Here is a 26,674-nt window from a genome sequence, read left to right on the forward strand (position 1 = left end):
ATATAAAAATATTGATTTGGGGATTCAGGAAATATCAATTATGCTTTCAACTCTTGAACTTCTGACCTTTGGGTATTTTTAGGAACAAATTACTCTTTCAAGGTAAGGATGAAGGTAATTTTGTCAGTTACTTCAAGTGTTCCACTACAGTGCTGGAAGCAGCTAATTTAATTACTTCACTTTATTTTGACTCAGAAATATGACACAAGTCTCGAGGGTGCCACTAAAGTAATAGTGCTGCTAACCATATTGCACAATGTGACCCACCACTACATTATTTAGTTGCATCTCCAAATTATAAAAAGCATGGTGTGTCATTACAGTTGAGAAGAGGCAGGCAGAAGTGAGGGGGAGCAGCTTGTCTCCAGCAGGAATGACAACCAACCAAGAAAGATTATTATGCATCAATCACAAAATTAAATTCTAGTTATATGCTTCTCATCTGTTACTCATACTGGTCTTATAAGTTAAGTATTATACCTATTTTACACACAAGGAAATGGAGGCACAGGACAGTAAAGCAGACTAAAATTATGTAGCTCATGAAGAACAGAGATTACGAATAAAAATTCAACTTTTTTTAAACACAACTTTTTTATCCAAAGATCTACAGTGTTCCTTAGATGTTATCATCCTCAAAATTATGCTTGGATAACCTATTTTCCAAAACCAGGAATTTACTGACTAGACCGTAGTCATGATAAATGCAGTGATACAAATGATAACGTATGATATTTGGCTTAAGAAGAAAATAAATTCTGCATTTTCTCTCTGGGGTTTGCAACTTGCAATTGACAAGGATATAATTATATATAACTGTAGGAAGCTGCAGCAACATACCCAGTTTGAGGAGAAAATATGTATTTACTTCCAAAGTAGAAAATGATGCCATAGCAATTTCTTTGCTTACTCGAGCAACATTTATAAGACACCTACAATTTGCCCAGTGCTGAAAAAGGAAGTAGGAATATAAACATGAACAAAATGCTATGGAATAAAGGTAAATAAATAATAATGACTCCCCCAAAGGACAGTGGAGAAAGGAGAAGTTTTAATAAAACAGAAGATACTGTTTTCTAGTTTGGAAATAGTCAATTCTCTGCTGTCTTCATGAAGAAAAGTGAACTGCTCTTCTCTGAATGTCAGAAAGTGGAAGTGGAAGAACCCTTCTCACTGGAAGGCCTGCACTCTGGTTTCACAAATCCAGAATCTACCGACTATGCTCATCAGATATCTTGTTGGGCAGATGCTAAAGTAAGTGTAGAAGGGTTCCTGAAGCAATTCATCTCCCAGGTGGAGAAAATGGGTTGTAAAAGTTCCAAGCCTTTCCCCCTTTAGCTGCTTATGGAGAAAGAGAAGTCTTTCACATGAGAAGTTGGGTTAGAGGGCCTGACAGGGGCCACTCTGTCTGGCGCTCCAGGAACACGAGGCGGAAGTCCTTTCTTCAGGTATTCTAATTCCAGCTAAACCTTCACAACAGATTGTGGGAAATGGTACAGAAAGTCCGGAAAGGCCAGGGGATGGGCGAACCAGGCAAGGTGTTTTTCTGGCCTTCTCCTTTCCACTTCCAACCGGACTTCCCAGAGTCCCTCCCACGGGCGCACAGCGCTCTCTGTGGGCTCAACATCCTTAGAGGAGTGCCCCGCGCATACAGGCTCTCGTCCATCTGCCTCTGTCCTAGCCCGTCTTTCTAGCTCCCATCTCCCCTCTCCCCCACCACAGCACATACTCCAATTTCAGACACACAGAACTTCTTACCCACTAGAATGTTCCCTTCGATCATAGTTTACAACCCAAAGGAAAAGCTTCCTGGTCTATTGCTCCTTCCCCAACTCCAAGGTCTGCCCTGGTGGCTCAGATGATAAAGAATCTGTCTGCAGTGCAGGAGACCAGGGTTGGAAAGATCCCCCGGACAAGAGAATGGCAACCCATTCTGTTTTTCTTGCCTGGAGAACGCCATGGACAGAAGAATCTGATGGACGACCATTCATGGGGTCTCGAAGAGTCTGACATGACTGAACGACTAATGCACAATGCCCCCCAGAGTTCCTGAGCAGAAAAATTAGTTGCTTCCTCTTGGGTGTTCCTACAGTTCTCTACCGCAAACAAGGCACTTCTCATGTTGCATTATTATAAATGTTCATTTTTATGGCCAGATTTTAAGTCTTGTAAATAGAGGGACTCTCATCTTTCCCTCTTCATATTCCCAGCACTTAGCATAGTTCTAGGGCACATGGTAAGCCCCAACAAGTGTTTGCTGAATGATTGAATTGACAGGGTCACACTCCTCCCACCCCCAACCCCTGAATCATACTTGTGTATTTGTTCCTTATCCTCCTGCTTTAACATACATCCTCACCAATAACACAGCACAATTAGCCTGTGAGGAAAAGGGAGCAATCTGAGAATGATTTCCAAATGAAATGTGGTACCTCTCTAGAGTCTATGTCTTGGTGACTCTGCAAGAACAAACTTCTAAGGTTTTTGTTTATTAGACAGTTTAATAAAACAAGCCATCTCCCAGGCTTTCTGGAGATAGCCCCAGAAAGGTGGGGAGATATCCCCATCCTCCCATTCTAAGAAGAAATAATGTATTACCACACTATCTTCTCCATCTTTCTCTTTTTCATTTATTCACTTCACACAAGTATTTATTGAACCCTTACTACATACTAGGTAGTGCTCTAGGATCCGGGGATATAGTGAGTGAGTGAGTGAGTGAAGTCGCTCAGTTGTGTCCGACTCTTTGCGACTCCATGGACGGCAGCCTCCCAGACTCCTCCATCCATGGGATTTTCCAGGCAAGAATACTGGAGTGGGTTGCCATTTCCTTCTCCAGGAGATCTTCCCGACCCAGGGATTGAACCCAGGTCTCCCACACTGTAGGCAGACGCTTTACCTTCTGAGCCACCAGGGAAGGGGATATAGTAGTGAACCATAATTCTTCACTGATCTTTTGATCTTTTTATCCTAGTGACAGAAAGAGACTGATTAATATATAGGATAAATGAGTTAAATATATACTATACATGGTCACGATAAGTCTTAAGGAGAAAAAGATAAAAGAGGGAAAAAAGACCAAAGTGTAAGGGAGTTAACATTTTAGACAGTGTAGTCAAAGGAAGCCTTCCTGACATTTGAGTAAATTTCTGAAGGAAGCTGAGGAGCAGGTCATGAAGATACCCAGGAGAAGAGCATTCCAGGCAGAGGGAACCACAGGGCAAAGGTCCTGAGGGGGGATGTGTCTGGTATGTTCAAGAATCAGCCAAGAGCGACTGTGGCAAGATTAGAGTGAGCCAAGGAAGGCATGTGGGAGCGGAAGTCAGGGAGGTGAAGGTGATCAGAGGAGGCCATGGAACTGAGAACCAAGGATTCAGAAGGACCAGATGCGTAGACGCTGAATTCAGTAAGAGTTATGCCAGTAGTATTAGGGAACGTCAGGAGCTCACGTGGTTAAGAAACCAGGGGAGGGACATCCCTGGTGGTCTAGTGGTTAAGAATCTGCCTGCCAATTAGAGGACGTGGGTTCGATCCCTGGTCTGGGACATGCCTCAGGTCAACTAAGCTTGTGCGCCACTGCTTAATCCTGTGCCCCTTGGAGTCCACGAACCACAACTAGAGAAAGCCGGTGCACAGCACTGAAGACCCAGCATGGCCATTAAAAAATAAAATGAATTACATAAATAAAATCAACTTCTCTTACTTCCTTTCATCATTCTTTCCCTGTTTTCAGTTTTTTTTTCATTATTTTATCTTTTCCTCTCTACCTTTCTCATATCTTTATTCACAACTTTGGTTTATCCTACATTTTGCTGTTTTATTTTTTAAAAAACTTTTTATTGGAATAGAGTTGATTTACAATTTTTTTTTTTTTTTATTAGTGGTAATTTTCTCTTTAAATTTCCTTCCTGTGCTATCATTCTTTATGCCTCTCAGTCATCCTTCTATATTCTTGTAAACTTTCCTTTGGATATGGGTCATCTTTTCTCAAGCTTTTCTCTTTTCTTATTTATTTTCAGTCCTTCTCTCTAGGAAGGATACATGTGGTTGTTCGTTCTAAGGACGCTTTAAAGCCTCTGAAATTACACCTGGGAATATGCTGCCGGTTGAGAATTGCTAGTGGTCTTACCTCCTTAGCATTTAAAAATGACTCTTCCCTCACCTGTACTCTGACGGGTTCCATCCAGTGTTCCAGGGTCTCAGCAGTGACGTTCTCAGGAAGGATTACAGGATCACTAGGGGGGACGACACACGATGGGGAACACACTGCACCTGAAGGAACAGAAATTTACAATAGACACTTGAACTTCGTGCATCTCAGTCTTTCACATCTTGGAATCATTAGCTTTGTTTTTCAAAACCAATTGTTTTCTACATGGTGTTGCTGTTGTTCAGTTGCTAAGTCATGTCTGACTCTTTGCAACGCCATGGACTGCAGTACACCAGGCTTCCCTGTCCTCCACTGTCTCCCGGAAGTCTGCTCAAATTCATGTCCATAGAGTCCGTCATTCTGTATTGTAGATCACCTCATTACCATGGTCACAGGCAAGGCTGATATTGACTATGCACCTGTAGGGATGCTCCTACACTCACCAGTAAAGAACCACAGCACCAAGTTAACTCCCTCGCCCCAAGTGCTCTTCCCCTTTCTGGTCACATATACCCCTTCCTCTAGAATCCCTGAATCTCTGTATGACCCAGCAATAAAATATTTAATTCCTGCTCTGCAAACCTCTGAGACCCCACTCCAGGACTCTGGCCAGGTAAGGTCTATACTGATTGGTTGATGCCTCTTAAGTATTTTTAATAGCATTTCTCCTTATATGAGTTCCTGAAGCTGATAATTGCAGGATCTATTATCTAAAAACTTTACTAACTGGGGAAAAAATGGCCCAGAAATCATGAAGGTGGATTTATAATGCCTGCAACACTGAATATCATTACTCTGCTAGCCAAGAAACCTATTGATTAAAAGAGGAAATGAGGAGAAATCAAAAGCAGAGATTTTGGTCCTGTGGTAGCCTTTCAAAGGAAAATCCTACTCTCTTTCTTTGTACATGAAGTCTGAATATCTCCTAAAATTCTATTCAAAGAAGGCAGACTCTCAGGGTTCTCTATTACCTCGTCTAAAGATTTGATGATCTCCAAGTTTCTTTTCAGCTTTATCTCTATTCCTGTTTTACACTGACTTGTATAACTCAAAGAATTACATGACTCTTAAGGACTCTACACATGTGAGTGTATGATACATTAATGTAGAAATTAGAGGGTGGGGATATAAGAATTTTCTCATGAGGCACCACACGAGAAGCACAGTCTCAGCATCCTATTACTCCTTGTCTGGCCACAAGATTTCTCAGTGCAAACAGCAAATTGAAGATGGTAAAGAACAGTCTCAGAAACTAACAAGCTTTCTCATTAACTCAAGTTTTATCTACTGGCATTACACATGTTAGAATGACTTGGAAAATTTCTCCTTGCTCATGCAATTAAAAACTTAGGGTTAGTCTCAACAGTTTTGTCACAAACAGGATCTCTTTTCTATGATACTTAAGTTCAGACAGAGTCCATTTGAGTTAATTTCACTTTAAATTATCCCTAGCCACAGAGACTTTTAACTTCACTTGCTTCATAATCCAAAGACATATACGCCCCAATGTTCAGTACAGCACTATTTACGATAGACAGGACATGGAAGCAACCTAAATATCTATCAACAGATGAATGGATAAAGAAGATGTAGCACATATATACAATGGAACATTATTTAGCTATAGAAAGGAAAGAAGTTGAGTCATTTGTAGAGACATGGATTGACCTAGAGATTGTCATACAGAGTGAACTAAGTCAGAAAGAGAAAAACAAATATTGTATATTAATACATATATATGGAATCTAGAAAAATGGCACAGATGAACCTATTTGCAGGGCAGGAATAGAGACACGGACATAGAGGATATACATGTGGACACAAGGGGCAAATGAAGGGTGGGATGAATTGAGAGGGGACATTGACATTTATACACCACCATGTGTAAAATAGCTAGCTAGTGGGAACCTGTTGTATAACACAGGGAATTCAGCTTGGTGCTCTGTGATGACCTAGAGGGATGGGAAGGGCGGTGGGAGGAGGTCCAAGAGGGGGGGAATATATGCATACATATAGCTTATTCACTTCATTGTGCAGCAGAAACTAACGCATTGTAAAGCAACTATACCCCAATTAAAAAAAGAAAAGTTGTCCCTAGGTTCTGGAGCCAGGTTCACCATAGAGAAAGAATGGCTGCTGATCCAGGCAAGCAAAGGCAATCTCAAATTGTTTATTTTGGGAACTCTCTGCTCAAGTTACAGCAGCAGAGAGAATGAAGCAGGTGCCCAGTGTGTGTGTGGTATGTGGCTACACATTCCCACCTTCCCTACTGGAACTACAGCTCCTACCAAAAATCAATCCATTTTCAGGCGACACTGGGTAACATGAACAAACACTACACAAATCGCTCAGTAGCACCACCAACATTACACACGTGTGGAGGAGTGAAAAAAAAAAAAATTGTCATAAATTTCATTTTAACTGAAGCAGCTAAAAGTCAACTTGAATTTCTATCCATTCCTTGGGCAGAATGATGGATTTGATCCAGCCAGGCCTAATAGAAGGATTACTTGGGAGCAGAAGTCAGCATCTCTTCCCAAACATACCAATCCCATATCCTTGTTCACACTTGTACTCCACAAAATTCAGCTCCGAGGTGGGTGGTGGGCATTCCCCTTGCAGGTTCTCACATAACTTGAACTCCTCAGTCCACAGTCCCTCCTTTGTGCAGAGGATGGGAAGCTAGAATATCAAAAGTTGAAAACATGGATATTATAGTTTTGCTAACTTCTTTTATAGTGTGGACAAAAGTGGTCTGCTTAAATGGTAGCATTCTCCAATTGGAGAACCTGGATTAAAAGACACTATTGAGATAATAAACTATGTTGCTATTGACTTTTACCCAAAAAAGTCAAGACAAGTTTTTGCTGTTTTGATGTGAAGGAATCATGAATAATTTTGTCATTAGAAAATCATTAACAGTGTGTTTCCCTTTGGATGTAAGGATACAGTAAGCTACCAAATGTGACCCATGTATTCTGAGATAGCTTTGGGAAATTTTTTTCCCAGATGGTGTTGTTTTTGCATTGATCCATTCATACTCTCCCACAAATGCTGCTTGTGACAAATGTCAGATTTTTTGCAAGACGAGTTTGAGCCAGTGGGACTAATTCATAATTTTTCTGAAGGTGCTTTTTGCTTTTCTGTCTGCTTAAATGGACACGTCATAGCTGCTTTTTGTCTCATCAAAGTTCTATTCCCTTTCTCTACATGTTTGCTCATTTGTGTAACTCTTGGCTTCATGTCTCCAGTAATCACCAAGTATCTTATACGCAGAAACATAGAGAATAGCACTAACTCACAAAGCCCAAGAAAATAAGATTTTAGAATTACAGATAACTCTCCCTTCATCCTGCCAACTCCTTAAGCCCTTAAACAATTAGTGCAGGCAGGTGTGCTTGATTTCCCAGGGGACTCATTTCATGGAGTAGTCTTTTCACATGTGTCCTGTAGTCTTTATCTTGGAGTACTGAACACTGAAATAAAGGCATGTGCCAGGAGAGAAGGTAAGGTCATTGATCTTTGCTTAGGAAGTCTGCTTAACTTCCTCTCTCGGGTTTGTGTAGGGTACTTGAAAAGCTTCTAAAATAAAATTGATTTTAGTCGCATAACCACGATAAGACTGTGGTTTTCGTTTGAGACCTCTTGCGCCAAAATCCTAGGGAGAACAACAGTCCAACAGTGCTTTCAACTTTGCCTTTGCTGAGGAATTTGTATTTCTGTGCAAGACTGTTTTCTATTAAAAAGAATGATACCAGCATTTCTAGCCAAGTTAGTTTGGGGGAAATCACACTGCCAAATCAGAATCTGAGCCTTTTTGCAGTTTACCCAGGTATTGAACCCATCAGGTTTTTCTTCTTATCCAAGAGGAGAGAATATTCCAAGAATGTAGTATCTTCTGAATTCCTTATTAAATGATATCAACATCTCTGGTTAGAATCCCAACTTAGGCCCTGCCCGTTGCCATTCATTTAGATTATTTTATTCAACATTCTTGGATTGGTCACCAAGATTGGAGCACAGCCTGATTGAAAATACAAGTTCAAGTCATCCTTACCCTTTTACTTTCCTGGTTACAGTTGAGCAAACACTGGCTGTCGAGCTCAAAGCCATTGGTGCATTCATACATGCCTTCAAAGACAGGGGAGGGGGGCTCACACACCACTGGGACACAGCTGCCTTGCTCCCAGATTCCACCCTCCAGGCACTGGATCTTCAGGGACTTGCTGATAAGACAAAACAAAAGAGTCCATCAGAATCCTCAAGGAGGTTATGGGGAGAAGTCTGGACCCTCAGCAACACGGGACAGGGATTAGCCAATAGACAGGAGCAGTCGGTACTTGTTAGCCCAGTGTCTTACCTCTTCATCCTAATTTCTAAGCCATGGAAGGAAAAACAGTAATAATGCACTTACGGCAGTGATTGCATCAGCTATTGTCTAGTAATATTGGTATATTCTTCTCCAGAGACTTTGTTAACTATCTGTGCAGCGTCTAGATTTTGCAGTTGGGTTTTCTCTAAGGTTGTCATCTTGGAGCAGTCTCACACTTCAATGCACTGGGAAATACCAGGTAGGATGGCATACAGCAAAGGTTATCACACACTCAGGGGACTACCCAGAAATCACCTAAGGATCATCAGTATTAATATGGTAATGGAATCAATGAAGCTGCAAATATTTATTGATTCTCCAGAGAGGAGAGAAGATACAGCAGCAGGGGTCTTCTTAAAACAGAAGCTCTTACCCTGAATTTCATAAGGGCAAGAGTATTACTGGAAATGACTATGGCCATTTTGTTTGCTGACAAGTCCATTTTTTTTTTTTTTCTTGGAAAGCGTTCATAGCTTTCATCAGATTCTCAAAGTAGACATGACTCAATACTGCCCTGGAATAATTGCCCTTCCTTCCCATGCAGAGATACGGCCTCCATCCAAAGTAACTGCATTTGAGGTAGTTGATAGTCAGTAGGATTAGGTCTTACCATTTCGAACTCCATCCCATTTCCCTTCTAACTCATTGCCAAACTGAACGTGCTTTCCATTTGCTATTCTAATGCATCCAGTTCTGATTCAGAACATTCCCAGTCAGATAATCTTGTGATTCTAAAATAGAAATAATCCTTTGTCCATTGATTCAAGGGCTTCCCTGGTAGCTCAGTGGTAAAGAACCTGCCTGCCAAAGCAGGAGAAGCAGGTTCAATCCCTGGGTCAGGAAGATTCCATGGGGGAGGAAATGGCAACCCACTCCAGTATTCTTGCCTGGGAAATCGCATGGACAGAGGAGCCTGGCCAGCTACAGTCCATGAGGTTACAGAGTCGGACACGCCTTAGCGACTAAACAACAACAACAACCAGTGATTCAATCACATGATGACCTTGAATTGTTATTTTCCAGTATCATGAAGCCCTTTTAAAATTTAAATATGGCCCTCACCCACACACTTCTAATGGACTTCTGTACAATGCCTCCTGCATGCTTTGCCAGTATTCTAATACTATACTAGTATAACATTTATCAAATTATTTTATAAATGTGTATATGTTTGTCTTTCCCACTAGGTTGGAAGCTGCCTGAAGGCAAGGATTGTGTTTTATTCCTAATTTCAATTCCCAAGAACAACAACAAAAAAATCTGTCTTATATTAGGCATTAATGAAATATTTACCAAACTGAATTATTTAACCAAAACTCACAGTGCATTAAGCATATCGCAGAGCATGCTAAATATTTTAGTAAACCAAATCACCAGGACATCCCTACTGAAGTAGTATTATCATTCCCATTTCATAGATAAAGAAACTACTCTGAGATGTTCAGTAATTTCACCAAGATCCTACAGCCCAGAATGCAGTTGATTTTGAGTAATTTAAATAAATTTTAATAGTTTAACATTATAAATTTTAATAGTTAAACATTATACATTTTAATAGTTTAACATTATACATTTTAGCAGTTTAATGGGCTTCTCTTGTAGCTCAGTCAGTAAAGAACCCACCTGCAATTTAGGAGACCCGGGTTCAATTCCTGGGTCTGGAAGATCCTCTGGAGAAGGAAATGGTAACCCTCCAGTATTCTTGCTTGGAAAATCCCATGGACAGAGGAGCCTAGCGTGCTATAGTTCATGGGGTCACAAGAGTCGAACATGACTTAGCTACTAAACCACCACAATAGTTAAGCATATTTTAACAATATCCAGTTAGATATTAATGAAGGAGTGCTTAATTTATGGTTAAACAGTTACTTAGATTCATATTCATACCTTCGTCCTCAGTAGTTTTCTAGGAAAGAAGCCTGATTTTATGACTGGAATTCTTTAGCATCATAGTTTATGTGGACATACATCTAGTATCTGTCAATAATAAATATTATTTTTGAGCTATATTTCAGGTGTTTGGCAAAATACCTACACATTATTTCACCAAATTGCCCAAATAGTGGTTAAAGGTAAATATTATTATCCACATTTCGGAGAAGAAAACTGAGCCTGAGAGATTTAAAGCTAGCTCAAAGATCCACAGTTAAAGCTGCAGACAGGACTTGGACCCAGGTCAGCCTGCCACTGAATCCTGTGGTCCTTCCTGGTTTAGGTTCCACTGCATGTTATGCTTTATAATCCACTTTGAGTATCCATAACATCTCTTTCCTACTGAACAGTCCTTTATTCGGATGCCACATTTGTAAGTGTGACCAAAAAAGAAAGAAAAGAAGATTCATTTGAAATTTTTGCATTGAGCAATAAATTACATATAGAAAACTGCATGACTCAGTATACAGCTTAAGAAATTTTTACATGTGAATAACCTGGGTACTCATCATTCAGATAAAGACACAGAGAATTTCCAGTTCCCCTAAAAATCTCCCTTCCCAACTGAATACCCCGGCAGCCCATACTCTTCTGACTTTCATCAGCATGGATTTATTTTGCCTGTTCTTGAACTTGATATAAATGAAATCATGCACTATATGGTTTCTTTCCCCAAAGGAAGATGACATTTTCAAAATGCTTTCTCAAATCTATCTTCAAGGAAGTGTAGGCAGTTCTTTTTACTATAATGAAGCTTGTGTTTGTCTCTCTCCAAGCCTGGATATTCGACTCCTTTTTCACACTACAGAGTTTATATCCTCCCAGAGACTCTCTTCTTTCTACCACGTCCCACAGATGAAATCCGCCCCCCACCTCGGCTGAACTGACATCCCCCGGCTGCAGGGAGCAGGCAATACCACTGACACCAGGGGAGAGGCAAGGCTCTAAAACTTGCATGTCAGCATGGTTATAAAGGAAAACCCTTGCTTGGCCAGGACGACAATATTTTGACTTCATGTGGTATTTTTCTCTGAATTGGTTGGAACACTTCAACCATGGAAACAGTCCTGCCTTTCCTTGCCCGGAGTGAAGAGCCATTCAAGAATGTCGATTTCATATATCTCTTTGCCAGTTTAATAACCTCAGAGGTGAGGGGAGACAGATCGAACTTGGCTGGGGAAGAGTGAGCTGGATGCTGTGGGTGGTACCCAGGCAACGTGACAGGGCCTGTGCTGCAAACCACCAGTCATATCGGTGATGAAGGAGGAAGAAGGCTGCGAGGGGGTCGGAAGCGGCACACTTCACACTGGTGCCCCAGAGGAGGCACTACAGGCAGGACAAGGGTCAGACTGGGAGGGTCCTGATTCCCTAGGAAACATCTTTTCCTTCTTGTAAGAGTTCCTATGCCCCCTCAACCTCAAGGAGTCTCCTCACAGTTTCACCTCCCTCATACAGGGGCTGGCTTCTTCATGTCACTCCACCAGATGACACAACCCAGGCTCCGCCCACAGGCTTCTCACAAAGCATTTGATTGGTCCGTTCTTCACAGACCCGGCTGTCTCAGCTCCAGGGTGCCGATCTATACAGGCTTATGAGATGAGAGCCCCTGGTTTGGCGGTTGACACTTGAGTGCCATGGGCTGGTTCTTTTCATTTTGTTCGAAGAGGTACTGTGATTGCAGGAGGAATTCAGGGCGTCTTGTATTTCTCCCAGCTTCAGAAAATTTTATTTCCATGTAGGTCCCTGAAGAGGACTAAAGCCTTTAAGGCAAAGGCAGACCTTTAATCCCGAGTGATACCCAAACTGTCTTTGTGTTTCTTCCAGTTTGGTGACCTTTAGGAATAATCTCTGACACTTAGAAAATCATTATGAAAACATTGGTATTTTCAGAATGGTCCACCTCCTTTGTATAATGTGTATGAATTTTAAAAAGAGAGAGAATTCTTAAGTCATGAAGTGAAACAGGTTGCATTTCAAAGAAGGATATTAGACAAAGCACGCAGGCAGGTCCTCACCAGAACAGATTCCAAGACTTTTTTTTTGATACTTTAGTGCAAGTGCCTTTCAACTGAGATATTCTACTGACTCAAAGCTCTCTGTATTTTCTTTATGCCAATGGAGTAAGAGAGGCTAAAACATCTCATTTTACCAGGCAGGAAACTGCACATTAATAACTATGAGGTGACTTGCTCAATGCCACACAGCAAGCTAGTCACTGGCAAAAGCAAGGATAGAATTTAGAGTTTTGCAATCATAACGTAACACCCCAACCATTAGAACAATGGTTTCCAAATTATATTTGTAGACCAGCCCATGAAACTCATGTAGGAACTGTATAAAAACTAGATTGTCTAGGTTTCATGGAATTGACCTCATACTATTTTTTAATTTGTCAGCAGTCTAATATGTAGTTAGGTTGGCAAACTACCAAAATCTATGCTACTTTCCTATGCTAGTAAAAATAAACCATAGGTATAGAAATCAGAGGGCAAAATCACCCACCTAACAACACCGGCCAAAAGACTGGATGCTTAGCAAACACCAAACAGGACAGTTACAGCCAGACAACTTACTCTGTAAATGGTACCATGAGGGGTTGGGGGTAGGGGAAGGTTTGTATTTACTTTCCCTCTAACTACTCCAGACAAATCACCACAACTTCCAAGTTAGAAGATGCTTTTTTCCAATTTTCAGAACATGTGGTATCCACCTAGTACTGAAAATCCAGCTGTGCGCTTTCTGCTTCTTACATCATTGCCAGAAATAAAGATCTTGTAATCAAAACTTGGCTGAAAGTTTGATTGATGTTGCTCGAGGCACACATGAGTCTATCCCATCCTTCTATCACCACTGCAGGGTTTTCAAAAGTAATATTTATTTTCCATTGGAGAAAATAAAAGTATGATTATTGAGTCCAAGGGAATTATCATGTCTTTACTGATCAAGGGCATCTGGTGTCTCCAATGAGGAGTCCTTCATGAGTAATAATAATATTAACAGAAAAACAATAAAATACTGAGTATTGAAGCGCTAGGCATTGTACTGAAGGATATATATCTATAGCATTTTCCCCTCAAGCCCATTCTGTGTGATAAGATCTATCATTATGTGAGTTCTTGATTCCCTTCTCTCCACACATGCTCTTCTCCGATCACTCCTAGCTCAACAAATGATACCACTATCTATGCTGTTGCCCAAACTTGATATGTAGGAGACATCCTTGATTTCACTCTTTATCTCAATCTTATATTTTCCCCAAGCTCCCATTTGATCATGTTCCATCAGTAGGGCCTCTTAGTTTTACCTCCCAAATATCTCCATCTGTCCCCACATCTCTTGCATCTCTACTGCCAAGAGCACTAACCCACATTCTTAGCTCTCATCTCCCAACTAGGGACTTCACTTCTCTGGACCCCTTCCTGCCTGGTCCACAAACACCAGTGAGAGGGATACTTGGTAAAAACAAATAAATAAATCAGAATATGTCATTTTCCTGCTTAGGACGTTTCAATTGCCTCCTGTTACATGAAAACTAAAATCCAAACTTTTTTGCTCATGTGGTCCTACATGATCTAGCCCCACTTTTTCTGACCTCATCCTATGCCCTTCGAAGAAAAGCTATGACAAACCTAGACAGCATATTAAAAAGCAGAGACATTACCAACAAAGGTCCTTATAGTCAAAGTGATGGTGTTTATAGTAGTCTTATATGGGTGTGAGAGTTGGACCACAAAGAAAGCTGAGTGCTGAAGAATTGATGCTTTTGAACTGTGGTGCTGGGGAAGACTCTTGAGAGTCCCTTGGACTACAAGGAGATCAAACCAGTCAATCCTAAAGGAAATCAGTCCTGAATATCCATTGGAAGGACTGAGGCTGAAGCTGAAGCTCCAATACTTTGGCCACCTGATGCGAAGAACTGACTCACTAGAAAAGACCCTGATGCTGGAAAAGAGTGAAGGCAGAAGGAGTAGTGGACAACAGAGGATGAGATGGTTGGATGCCACCACCGACTCAATGGACATGTGTTTGAGCAAGCTCTGGGAGTTGGCGATGGACAGGGAAGTGCTGCAGTCTATGGGATCTCAAAGAGTTGGACACAACTGAGTGTCTGAACTGAACTGATCCTATGCCCCAATCATCTCACTTACTTTATCCACACTGGACTTAGAATCCCAAGCACAACTCAAGCTCTTTCCTGCCAAAGGAAGTTAGTACCATTCTCTCTGCTTCTGATGCTTTTCTTTTTGTTCTTCCCACGGTGGGCTCGTCTTCCTATCTAAGGAGAATGTTTGTCACCCAAGAGCATCCTTATTTTATACCTCTAATATTTTGGGTTTTTCATCAAAAAACTTGTACATTTTGGCATAGAATGCATACTGTGTAATTATTTCATTTTTTTCCCCTGTCTCCCCTTTGGGATGTGAGCTTGATGAGGGCAAAATCTCATTTAGTGTTATATCCTCAGTGCTCAGCAATATGTCTGGTATGGAACAGGTGCCAATAAACACAGGTTCAATGAATGTATAGATGTTTATTTTATAGATGAAGTAAGGAGGTTTAGAAAAGTAAAATAACCTGCTTGAGGTTACCTAGCTGGTTAAAGGCAGGGCAGGGATCAGTACAGGCATATTTCATTTCATTGTGCTTTGTTTACTGCACTTCATAGATGCCGCAATTTTTTACAAACTGAAGGTTTTTGGCAACTCTGTGTTGGCAAATGATGGTTAGCTTTTCCTTTTTTTTTTTTTTTTAGCAATAAAGTATTTTAAAATTATGTACATTGGTTTTTAAGACATAATTCTATGGCACATTTAAGAGACTACAGTATCATGTAAACACAACTTTTATGTGCATTGGGAAACCAAAAAAATTTGTGTGACTTGCTTTATTACAATATTTGATTTATTGCAGTGGTCTAGAACCAAATCCCAACTATTTCTGAGGTATGCCCATACCAGCGTCTGTCTGATGCCAATCCTTAAGTCATAATATGGAAGCACTAGTGTTACTAGAAGTGGAGCTGCACATAAATTACCTCCCTTTAGTTTGTGCCTTTGTACGGAGTATCTCAAAGTCCCCCCACGCAGAATATCCTGAAAAAGGAAACGTAAGAGCGTGGACTAACCGGGTCACTCTTTCCATTACGTAGGTTAGGAAACCGAAGCGTTAATTGGCCCAGTGTTTTACATGGCACATGGTCCGTCTGGGGATTAAAATTAGAAAGACTCTTCACTGAGAATATCCTCGCCCCTCAGAGTGTGGCTGCAGAACAGCAGCACTGAAATCACCAGGGAGCTTGTTGAAAATGCAGAATCTCCGGATCCACTCAGACTCACCCAGAATCTGCATTTTAACCAAGTCTCCAAGTGATTCCTATTCTCATTAAAGTTTAATAATTAGTGTTCTAGACCATTTTAAAAGACACAGTCCTCTGGTCCTCTACCCCACCCCAGACAGAACCATCAGCGCTTCCAAACACCAGGCCAGCTTTCTTAACAAACTGCAGACCTGGTTTCTCAAGCCAACATCCAAATGGAGAGCGGCAGACTGCAGGCATAGCTAGTCCACAGCCGATCGCAGTCGTCCTGCCCTCTCTGAGACCAGGCCGCCTGAAATCCAGCCCCAGTCCACTCTACTAAATGAGAAACAGTTCAGCAGGGCCAGTGCATTGGACACATGGGCTTTGACCTTTCATTCTTCCCTGACTCATAAAAGTGCCTGTAACTTACAAAGCTCCACTTCCATGTAAAACAGGCTCTCTGTGAGAATGAACTATCTGCTGACCCCTACAATCATGCGGTCACCAGTGTCCTTTGAAGCCCCACCCCTCACTTCTATCTTTGGATTTCCTGCTGTGAACTCTCAGGTCTCCAAATGGGCAGATGCAATAATGCCCTGCCCCTAAGTCTGATCCCCTACCTCAAGTTTGGGGCCCCTTCTTCATCCCTCATTACCACTGCCTAAACTGTCCAACCTTTAGCCTCTCTCGCTTCAAGTTCAATGTGTGTGTGTGTGTGTGTGTGTGTGTGTGTGTGTGTCTGCCTGTGCACAATCAGTCATGTCTGATTCTTTGTGACCCCATGGACTGTGGCTTGCCAGGTTCCTCTGTCCATAAGGTTTTCCAGGCAAGAATACTGGAAAGGTTTGCCATTTCCTACTCCAAGGGATCTTCTTGACCCAGGGATTGAGTTCAATAGCCCCCACTTAACCTCTTTTCTACAAGTTTCTTGGAGACTCTCATGCATTCTTCACACAGCTGACAGCTATCTTCCTACTAAATCTCTTCAAGGTTATCTCCAGATCTAAAAACATCCTGAGGTTTCTCCAATGCATGCAATTTAAAGCCAAACGTATAATAACTATTAAAATTATTCCTCAGAATTCTGTACCTATTCCCTTCAGTGTGTGTTTGAAGAGTTAGTGATTACACTGAAATGCAGTGATGAACTGAGACTAAAACATGAAAACATTAAATAGGAATCTCTTGATTTCATTATTTCTTATCATTCAGTCACAGGCATACCTTGAAGATATTGTGGGTTTAGTTCCAGACCACTGCAATAAAGTGAATATCACAATAAAACAAGTCGTAGGCATTTGTTGTTTTCCCAGTGCATATAAAAGTTATGTTTACACTATTAAGTGTGCAATAGCTTTATATTTTAAAATGTACACATATTAATTTAAAAATGCTTTATTGCTAAAAAAATGCTAACCATCATTAGAAACTTTAGTGAGTCATAATCTTTTGTTGGTGTAAGATTTGAAACATTGCAAGAATTACCAAAATGTGATGCAGAGACATGAAATGAGGAAATGCTGTTAGAAAAATGGTGCCAATAAACTTGCTCAAAGCTCAATACAGGGTTATCACAAACACTAAATTTGTAAACAAACAAACAAATACAATTATCTACAAAGCATAATAAAGCAAACAGCAACACAATGAGTTATGCCTGTATTTGTCCATTCATATGTTCAGTCAACAAATACTCATTAAGGACTAGTATGTGCCTGCATATTGCATTAGGTCCTGCTAGTGTAGAAACAAATATTAATACTATAATAAGGCCAGAAGACTAAACTGTGGGACCCCAAAGAGGAACAGAAGGAAGGCTATCAGGAAGGGAACACTTAAAGATGGGTTTGTTAGAGGAGAAAGGCCCGCCACACAGAAGGAGCAGTGCATGCAAGAGCCAGTGAAGTGAAAGGCAGTTTGTGTTTCAAGCGATGGTCTAATGTGTAAATGGAAAAAAATGCACGTATGTAGCCTCTGTGGGGAAGAGGCAGGGCAGGAAGAAGAGAGCCTGGGTGGGATAAAAGTCTGGCAGAAAAGAGCTGCAAACTGTAGGGATTCCATTTCAGAGGGTGGGTTCTCTCATCTGTAAGGAATCCTTCAGCTATCTTCATAGCGCTTCTAGTTGAAGAATTCTTCTTCTAGGTGTTGTTCTATTCCAATGCCTATTCCTGGTCAGTCCAGCTCACAGACAGGCCTGATGAAAAGTGCTCACAGAATGGACACACATCCACATCCTCACCTGGGAGTTCATGACCCCATCTCTGCCTGTCACTGTTGGTCTCCCAGAAAGCAAAGTTCCCGACATGGCTCTTGCCCAGAAGCCACAGCAGTGATGATACCAGAGTCCACTAGTGAGTTATCAGAGTGTGTGGCAAGTTGTGACCTACGTCATGACTTCAGAATTCACACAGGTGGACCCTGAATTTGCCTCATCCATCTGATGTGGGATGGAATCAGCTTTTCCTGACTGAAGAGGAGAGTCAGAGGTCTTGGTGGCCTTCAGCAGGCTGTTAGTGACCACACTGAGTAATTCCCATCAGAAAGATGGTGTGCAGTGTGATTAAGAGCAGACGACAAAATGAGGAAACTAATGCCCAAAGCCCAGCCCTTCCTGACTCTCTGACATTTTCTTCTCTCAGTTTTCCTACCTGAAAAATGGGGATAAGAGCTTCCTTACAGGGTCACTAGAAGATTTTATAAGTTAGTGTATAGATAGCATGTAGTCCAATGACTGGTACATACAAGGCTCAACAAGCCAGGGAAATTATTAGCTCCGATGACCAAGCTCTCCACCCTTTCCCTGTGTGTATGTGATTAAAATGTGGAATGTTAACATTCTACCGAGTCTTTCCACCCTACTTAATTCTTCGGATTTTTGTCCCACCCAGAATCCTTTAGGAGACAGTTCATAAATTAGCTGGGCCTGACCTGACCCTTATGAACAAAGCCAAGCTCACAATCAAAATGCTCACCCACTATGCTGAAGAAGGACTTGGCAGGAGCCCGAGACTGGATGGAGAAGCAAAAAGGAAGGGTAGAAAGGGCATCTGGGGGAGAAATTCTGGGTTGAGGAACCTATTGGCTTCTATTTAACAACCCGACACTTATTCTTACTAGATTTTTAAAGTTATTTTTCCTGATGAATAGAGAAATCAGTGGTCAATATAATATCAGAAGAGAAAGGGCAGTTTTTACAATAAGACTCTCCCTAGTCTGGGATTGAAGGTCACAGGGAAATTTTTAAGTTCAACAAATTCTGTGTTCAAAGTGAAGGCTGCATGCCAATTGCCTGAGCCTGTGAAGCCTACAGCAGTGAGCTGGCCTGTGCCCAGGTGTGTATGCGCGTGTCCAAGGCTTGGAGCAGAGGTTCAGTCACTTCTGTGCCAAAAGAGGCTGTAATAAATTAGCCTAAAGCTCACAGTATCCTGCAATGGCAAAAGAATTGAGCATTCCAAGGATAAACTTTGAATGTATTTACTATAAACACTAATTAGAAAGCCAGACAATGTCTTAATGGAAAGAAAACAAATTTCTGTTTCTCACAGATGCATGGGTGTGCATAAAGATTACAGTGTGACCCATTAACTGGCAAATCACGGCTAGCATGTGTGTCTCTATATACATAGGTTTATTCACTTCAGTATCTAGTCATGTATGTATATGCATGATGTTACGACAGAGAGCTCAAAAATTAGGTATATTATTTTACTGAATTTTTAAAATTACAAATCCAGGGTACTTCAGATTTTAAGCATGTGCCTCAACTGAGCATTTCATTTCATTTGCCAAGACTTTCTCTCCCTTCCAATGGTAGAATAAAATCAATTGAACCTCAGAGGATCAAGCTATGGTTCAAAAAGATCAAAAGAGCCTAAAAATTTAGGCAATATCTCTAAGGACATGCCCTTCCCTTCTCCTCTGAGACCAGCTTGACTGTATTTGCCCACCCTAATTTTTGAAGTATGTCCACCTGTATTTTGTTGATGATTTAATTTCCATTTCCTTTTCGCCACATCCCCCTTTTTCCTTTTCATGGTCCACTTGAAGCCACTGTAGTGTTTGGATAACTCATAGTGGGATGAGATGAAACATTCAGAGGGGGTTCTGACTGGTAGAGGGAAGTACAAGCATTTTTCTTAATTTAATGAACATTCTGTTTTGATGTGTGTTTTTTCCTTTATGCAGGGGAAATGTACTCCCTTACCACCGTGTAACTGAAGACCTGTACTTCCCATTTGGAATGCCACTTTCAGTCTTTCTGTTCTCTATGTTGTTTTTCTGGGGCATAGAAACCAACCACAGAATGGGAGAGGATAGCCCCTGATAAAAAAATGTAGCTGAGTAGATTCCTGGCTAAAGAAGATTACTCATTAAACACACCAAAAGCAACAGTCATTTTACAAGGAGCAGTGACCTGTTGGAGATGATGATGCTGATAAACAGCATCTATTGCTGACTTGAAGCTGAACAAGACTAAGAACTGTGCTCAGTTCATCTATCTGCTGTCTCATTCAATCCTTGTAAAAATTTGTAAGTATCCCTCTTTCTTATTATCATTTAGTAAATAAAAATAGTCATGTTTGATAGAGATCAATGACTTTCCCAAGATCAAAGAGCTAATAAATAGAAGAGCGGGGATGCATATTTAGATCTCACTAACCTCAGAACCTGTGTAATTAACTATTAATACTAAACCAAGGGACTTCCCAAGTGGTGCTAGTGGTAAAGAACATGCCGGCCAATGAAGGAGACATAAGAGATGCAGGTTCAAGCCCTGGGTTGGGAAGAACCCCTGGAGGAGGGCATGGCAACCCACTGTAATCCATTCTCTCCTGAAGAATCCCCATGGACAGAGGAGCCTGGAGGGCTACAGTCCAGAGGTTTGCAAAGAGTCAGACACAACTGAAGCTGACTTGCCATGTACACAGGCACTAAGCTAAGAGAGAAATCTTGCACAAAGGAAACTCCTCCTAAGAATTGGACTAAATTTTCTTCTTTAGAAGTTTTAGAGACTTCCTTAATCTTTAAACTCAATTCTAGAAATCTTAATAAATGTATGCAATATTCTGCCTTCAAGAAAGATCTAGAACTTATCCTCTTGGGTGTGAATGGAGAAAAATTCACCAAAACCCATAAAAAGGAAGAGAATGAAACCTTGGCTATTCATCTAGAGCAGAATCTCTCCAAGTAGTACCTTAAGTATTGCCTACCAAGATCATGTCTGTGTAGTGTTTGTGTTTATATATAAGCCTGCTTCTTTTTTTCCTGGTGGTAACAAATTTCATGTGCCACTTCTCTCTCTGGTATTGTACCAAAGTTTTAACTCTCCTCATTGATTCTGTTGAGATAGACTTATAGAGTTTAAAGTCACTCAAGATTTTCCATTATTTTGCAGAGGTGGAAAAAAGAGCCTCAGAGAAACGTAGTAATTTACTCAAGATCAAAAGTGTTGTTAGCCAAGAGCATAGGCTTTGGCGTTAGAGTGAGCTTAACATCATATACTGGTTGAGTGATCATGGGATGGCTGCTTAACAATACTCTAAGTCTCTGAAAGAGGGGATAACAATGTATTTATTATTAAATTATGGTATTATGATTCTATTTAAGTATTATATTAAGTATAAGTATTAATATAAATTATTAAATTAAATGTATTACCATTATTATTTCAAGTTGTATATTCTCATATCATAGTATGTTATTCTACATTATACTATTATTTTATTATATAATAAGATTTATCAGTGTCATAAGAAATAAATGAGGTAATATATGTAAAGTGCTTCATTAGCATATAGTGATGAATTATCATTGTCATCATCATCACTAGCCCGATAGAACAGAGTCAAGACCTTATGCTTTTTAACTCTCTGCCACACTAAACAATCTCCCTATTTGTGTAGAGATGGGTCAAGTACACACATGTAACTATAAAGCCCTCTCCTACTCTTTTCCCAAATCGGATCAGACAAACCTCACTGAAGGTATTAACAACTAAACACTGTCAAACAATGCATAAGCACAACATGAGGCCTTTTTACAGTATTGAGTCTGAACCTGTGTTTGTGTTTATAGACCTTCAATAGATTATGTTCACTGGAAAAGTGACCCTCAGAAAGATGGTTACTTACAATTACTCTTAAAAAGATCTTACTATGACATTACCTTTAGGATGGCATCTTGATGAATGACTAACTTATAGGGGGAGAGGCTGTCTGAGTTAGAAGGCTGGGATAATTTCTAATTTCAGTTAATTGTGGGCCCTAATGGGGTTAATATAAACTTCACACGTAAAGATAGCAACTAATGAGAAAAAGGTAACCATTGGAGCAAAAGATGAGGGAGAATAGAATATGGTCTTTTTGATAAAATATAAGTCAAGCACATTTATTTTAGCTTCCTGGGAAGTTGGGTTAATGAAACATTAACCTGATAAATGTGATTAATGATGATATGTATGTGCAAGTAAATTGCATGGGATGAAAAGAAAAGAGGGGTGTGTGTGTGTGATATAAAATATGAACAAGAAAGAACTCCCCAAACCATCTAACTTGACCATTTCTTTAGAGTTACCATTGTTTGTATTTTCTCTATTAACTCCAAAAGTAAATAAACCCAAAGAGATATGTGAAATCTAGCATGCAAAAGTACTACAATAATTTTGAGAAAAGTGTTACTCTGGATATTTTTAGGAAAGTGTAAGTCCCATGACCGATATTGTTCTTACATGAAGAAAGGTTCGTGCTTCTAGATTGTGCTTCTTCATTTTGGCTGCACATTGGAGTGACTTAGGCAGCTTTGCAGACGATTAATGCAAAGCACTGAGGTATTTGAACTTGCCCCAGCTGATGCTAACATACAGTCAGGTATGAGAACCACTGTTCTGGTGAGCTTGTTGAGAGATCTAACTCCTTTTCTGTTACCACCAACGTCTGCAGAGTTTGCCAATCAAGCTTAAATGTCAGTTCAATGAATGAAATTAAAACTATCTCCAAAGAATGATTATTCCTTCTATGTTGCTGAGACAAACTGCTTGGGGAAAAAAACAACAGACAATAGTTTTAAGGGTTTTTTTCACTCTAACGCACTTGAAATAGAAATTTCCACCCCTCATAAGAGAAAAAAAAAAACCCAAAACTTCCCTTCACCATTTTATCATCAAATTTAACATTAAAATTCTACCATGAATTTTCTAATAAAGCAGTCTTTTTATCCATTTAGAAAGTTTTATTGAGTACCTGTCAATAAATGTAGAAGCCACTGGCCACATGATGCTACACAAATATCCATGGTATACTGAACAGGTAATCAAATCACTTCTATTCAGTGAAATAAATGGTGTCAGCGAAGTCTTCTGTGCAGTGGGAAACCATGGGAGGGACACTTCTTACAGACTAGGGAGATCTGGAAGGCTTTGGAAATAAAAATCACACCTATCTTAAAAATAGGACAGTAAGGCTAATGGTGAAGAATCTGCCTGACAATGCAGGAGAGATAAGAGACACAAGTTTGATCCCTGGGACAGGAAGATCCCCTGGAGAAGGGCATGGCAACCCACTCCAGTATTCTTGCTGGAGAATCCCATGGACAGAGGAGCCTGGAGGGCTACAGTCCATAGAGTTGCAAATAGTTGGACACAACTGAAGTGACTTACCATGCACACACGCATGCAAGAGTTTGCCAAGCAAAAGCTCCCCACTGTTGGGGAGAGCTCAGACCAGAAGGAATAGCATGTTTGAAAGCCCAGAGGCATGCTAGCTATGGTGTATATAAAGAAGTAAAAGAAACCCAGAGCATTAGAACCTACACTACAGAAGGTTTTGTGTGTAATAGTTGGAAGGAAGTGATCTCCCAGGGAAGACAGTGATGACCCTGGAGATGTAAGCTGGGCCCAGCAAGATCATCCAAGACCTTGAAAATATTTTTGATTTTAAGCTTTTTTAGTGTCTTAGATGAAATAGCAGAAAAGCTGGTCATTTAGTTTTATATAAGGGGGATACTATAACAGGGTTGTAATTTGTTGGAGATTTCTATTGCTGCAAAGTAGTGAATATATTGAAGGGGGAAAGACTGGAGTCAGAAAGCTCAGCTAAGATGTGACAAAGGATAGTGATTTGTCATAGAGAAGTGGCATCAGGGTGAGGAGAAATGGCCAAGAGTCAGTAAGATAATGACATTTGATGGAAGCTGATGACTGATTTGACTGAGGGAGAAGGATGTTTAAGAGTCTCAGGCCAATTTGTGTTGCCATGTGGCAGAGGCCAACACAATATTGTAAAGCAACTGTCCTCTAGTTGTTTGATATTTCTCAATAGTGTACAATCATAGTCTCTGATCATTATTAGTTACTCAAGAAGAGTTATGTTTTGTGAGTATTGTTCAGTTGTCATCACCAATAGAATGATACTCAGATGTGTTCTTTCCATGACACTTTATAAATAAAAATAAATAAATAAAGCCATATATGGATTTTTTTAAAAAAATATGTCTCAGGTTATGTGCAGATCTCTGTCCTGACCTGTTCAACCACATGGAACACAGAAGGATGTACAGATTTGAAAGAGTTTGAAATGCATTTCAGATATCCAAGTGGCTTTATCTGCAGGCAATTGTCCTAATGAGTTTTATAGCCCTTATGGGAAAAGACTAGATAGCAGGTGTGGGTTTAAGGGTCATCAGCATGTGGAAGGTAGTGGAGGCCATTGGGGTAAATGAGCTTCAGCCCAGACAAGTGTGCAGAACATAAGAGAAGAGTGAGTTCAAAGAATCACCAACATTGAAGCCATGGGCAGCGGAGGAAAAGCCAGGAAAGGAAATTGAGAAGCGGCAGAGAAGAGGAAAATCAAGGGAGTGACATAGAGCAGAATCAAGGAAGAAGACTCAAGGAGGGCCCAGACAAGCATGTTTTCCTGAAGAGCCAGACTCCATCTTTGATGTCTGACTCTTGACAGCTTTCAAGCCCTACCATCTCCCTCATCTGAACGAGCCTGTAAGAAAGCCCGGGTGCCTCCTCTTTTGCCCTCAGCAGAAAGTTCAAACCACACCAGGTCCTGTTCACAAGCACAAGTGAAAGTGAAAGTCACTCAGTCATGTGCAACTCTTTGTGACCCCGTGGACTATACAGTCCATGGAATTCTCCAGGCCAGAATACTGGGTAGCTTTTCCCTTCTCCAGGGGATCCTCCCAATTCAGGGATCGAGCCCAGGTCTCCCACACTGCAGGCAGATTCTTTACCAGCTGAGCTCAAGGGAAGCCCAAGAATACTGGAGTGGGTAGCCTATTCCTCCTCCAGGGGATCTTCCCAACCCAGGAATAGAACCAGGGTCTCCTTCATTGCAGGCAGATTCTTTACCAACTGAGCTATTAGGGAAGCCCTCATATGCACAAACTCTCATTCAAGCCCCACACCCTAACTACCATCCAACTCCTGACCAGCCACTTTTCCCTGATTACTCGAGCCATTTGAAGACCAACTTGGGATTTTCCCCTTCTCTCCACCAAAAGTCTCACTATGTGACTAACAAACCTCTTAATACTCTCTTGGTCTATGTATGTATGGCATCATTACTTTCCACAGCCAAACCAAATTTGGGTAGGAGGATCCATTTTATCTCACAGGATGATTACAACATAAGCTAAATATTCCCATATAACGTTAGGTCCCTGGTGTCTCAGATGGTAAAGAATCTACCACTAATACAGGAGACCCAGTTTTAATCCCTGGGTCAGGAAGATCCCCTAGAGAAGGGAACTGCAACCCACTCCAGTGTTCTTGCCTAGAGAATTCCATGGACAGAGGAGCCTGATGGGCTACAGTCCATGGGGTCACAAAGAGTTGGACAGGTGTTAGTTGCTAACACCACATTAGGTCCAAGAAGAGTCCCTGAACGTGGCAGTGATGTTCATGGCACCCTCAGCTTTAGTGGAGAGATGGGAACGGAAACCTGAATGTCAAAATGTTAAGGAGAGAAAAAACTATAAGATGGGGACAGTGAATACAAATGACTCTTTTGAAACATTTCATAAAGGAGGGGGAAACTATGATAGCTGGAGAGGAACAAGGGTCAAGAAAAGGCTCTGCTTGTTTGAGTTTTAATGTAGGAGAGAACTGAGCACAATTAAAGAGAAGTAACCTGGCATGAGGAAGAGGGAGGCTTCAGCTGCAGGAAAGAGGAAGATGAAGAGGTTGAAGGAAATGTTTGAGAAGGATTATGGGATTCAGGGCAAAGTTGGAGGAGTTCCTTTTATTTTATTTATTATAAAACATGATTATTTATTAAAAGAGCCTCAAATCAGAAGACAAAAAAATATCTCCCTGAGTCCTCCCAGTTGCCCATGGTCTTGACATTTTGCTGGGATTTTTTTCTTTCTAGTAAATATATATATATATATATATATATATATATATGTGTATATATATATATATATATATATATATATATATTTGAGGGGTTTTTTTTGAACTATAGTTGATTTACAATGTTGTGTTAGTTTCAGATGTACAGAACAGTGATTCAGTTTTATGTATATACACATATAACATATAAATATATATATATATATTCTTTTTCAGATTTGTTTCCCTTATAGGTTATTACAAAACAAAGTCAGTTCCCTGTGCTATACAGTAGGTCCTTGTTGGTCATAACTCATTTTGGACAGTAAGAAGGGGGGAAGCTTGTTTGGAGGTGTCATTTGGCGGGCACACCTGTGGGCAGACCTTTGCGCTTTGGGAGCAAGATGATCTGCTGGAAGTCAGGAAAGAGGCGTTAGGCCTGGAGGAGATGAGGTCTGAGACAGCCTTCAAGAACAGAGACAGTGCTTGTATATTAAAGTATATATGTGGAACTAGAAAAATGGTACAAATGAACCTATTGCAGGGCAGGAATAGAGATGCAGACGTAGAGAACAGACGTGTGGA

At 40.7% G+C, this 26,674-nt stretch overlaps 1 protein-coding gene across 1 annotated transcript in view; it reads right to left on the minus strand.

Annotated features, from left to right (window-relative positions):
- The window catches only part of PAPPA2 (pappalysin 2), a 289,437-nt gene that overhangs the window by 51,474 nt on the left and 211,289 nt on the right, over positions 1-26,674 (minus strand). Inside the window, exons 17-19 of the mRNA XM_020879747.2 lie at positions 8,208-8,376; positions 6,697-6,832; positions 4,163-4,272 (exon numbers count right to left, since the gene is read on the minus strand). Of these exons, the coding sequence (XP_020735406.2) occupies positions 4,163-4,272; positions 6,697-6,832; positions 8,208-8,376 (415 nt within the window). The remainder of the gene's footprint in view (positions 1-4,162; positions 4,273-6,696; positions 6,833-8,207; positions 8,377-26,674) is intronic.

The sequence above is a fragment of the Odocoileus virginianus genome, chromosome 11 (genome assembly GCF_023699985.2).
Source record: "Odocoileus virginianus isolate 20LAN1187 ecotype Illinois chromosome 11, Ovbor_1.2, whole genome shotgun sequence".
Taxonomy (NCBI): domain Eukaryota; kingdom Metazoa; phylum Chordata; class Mammalia; order Artiodactyla; family Cervidae; genus Odocoileus; species Odocoileus virginianus.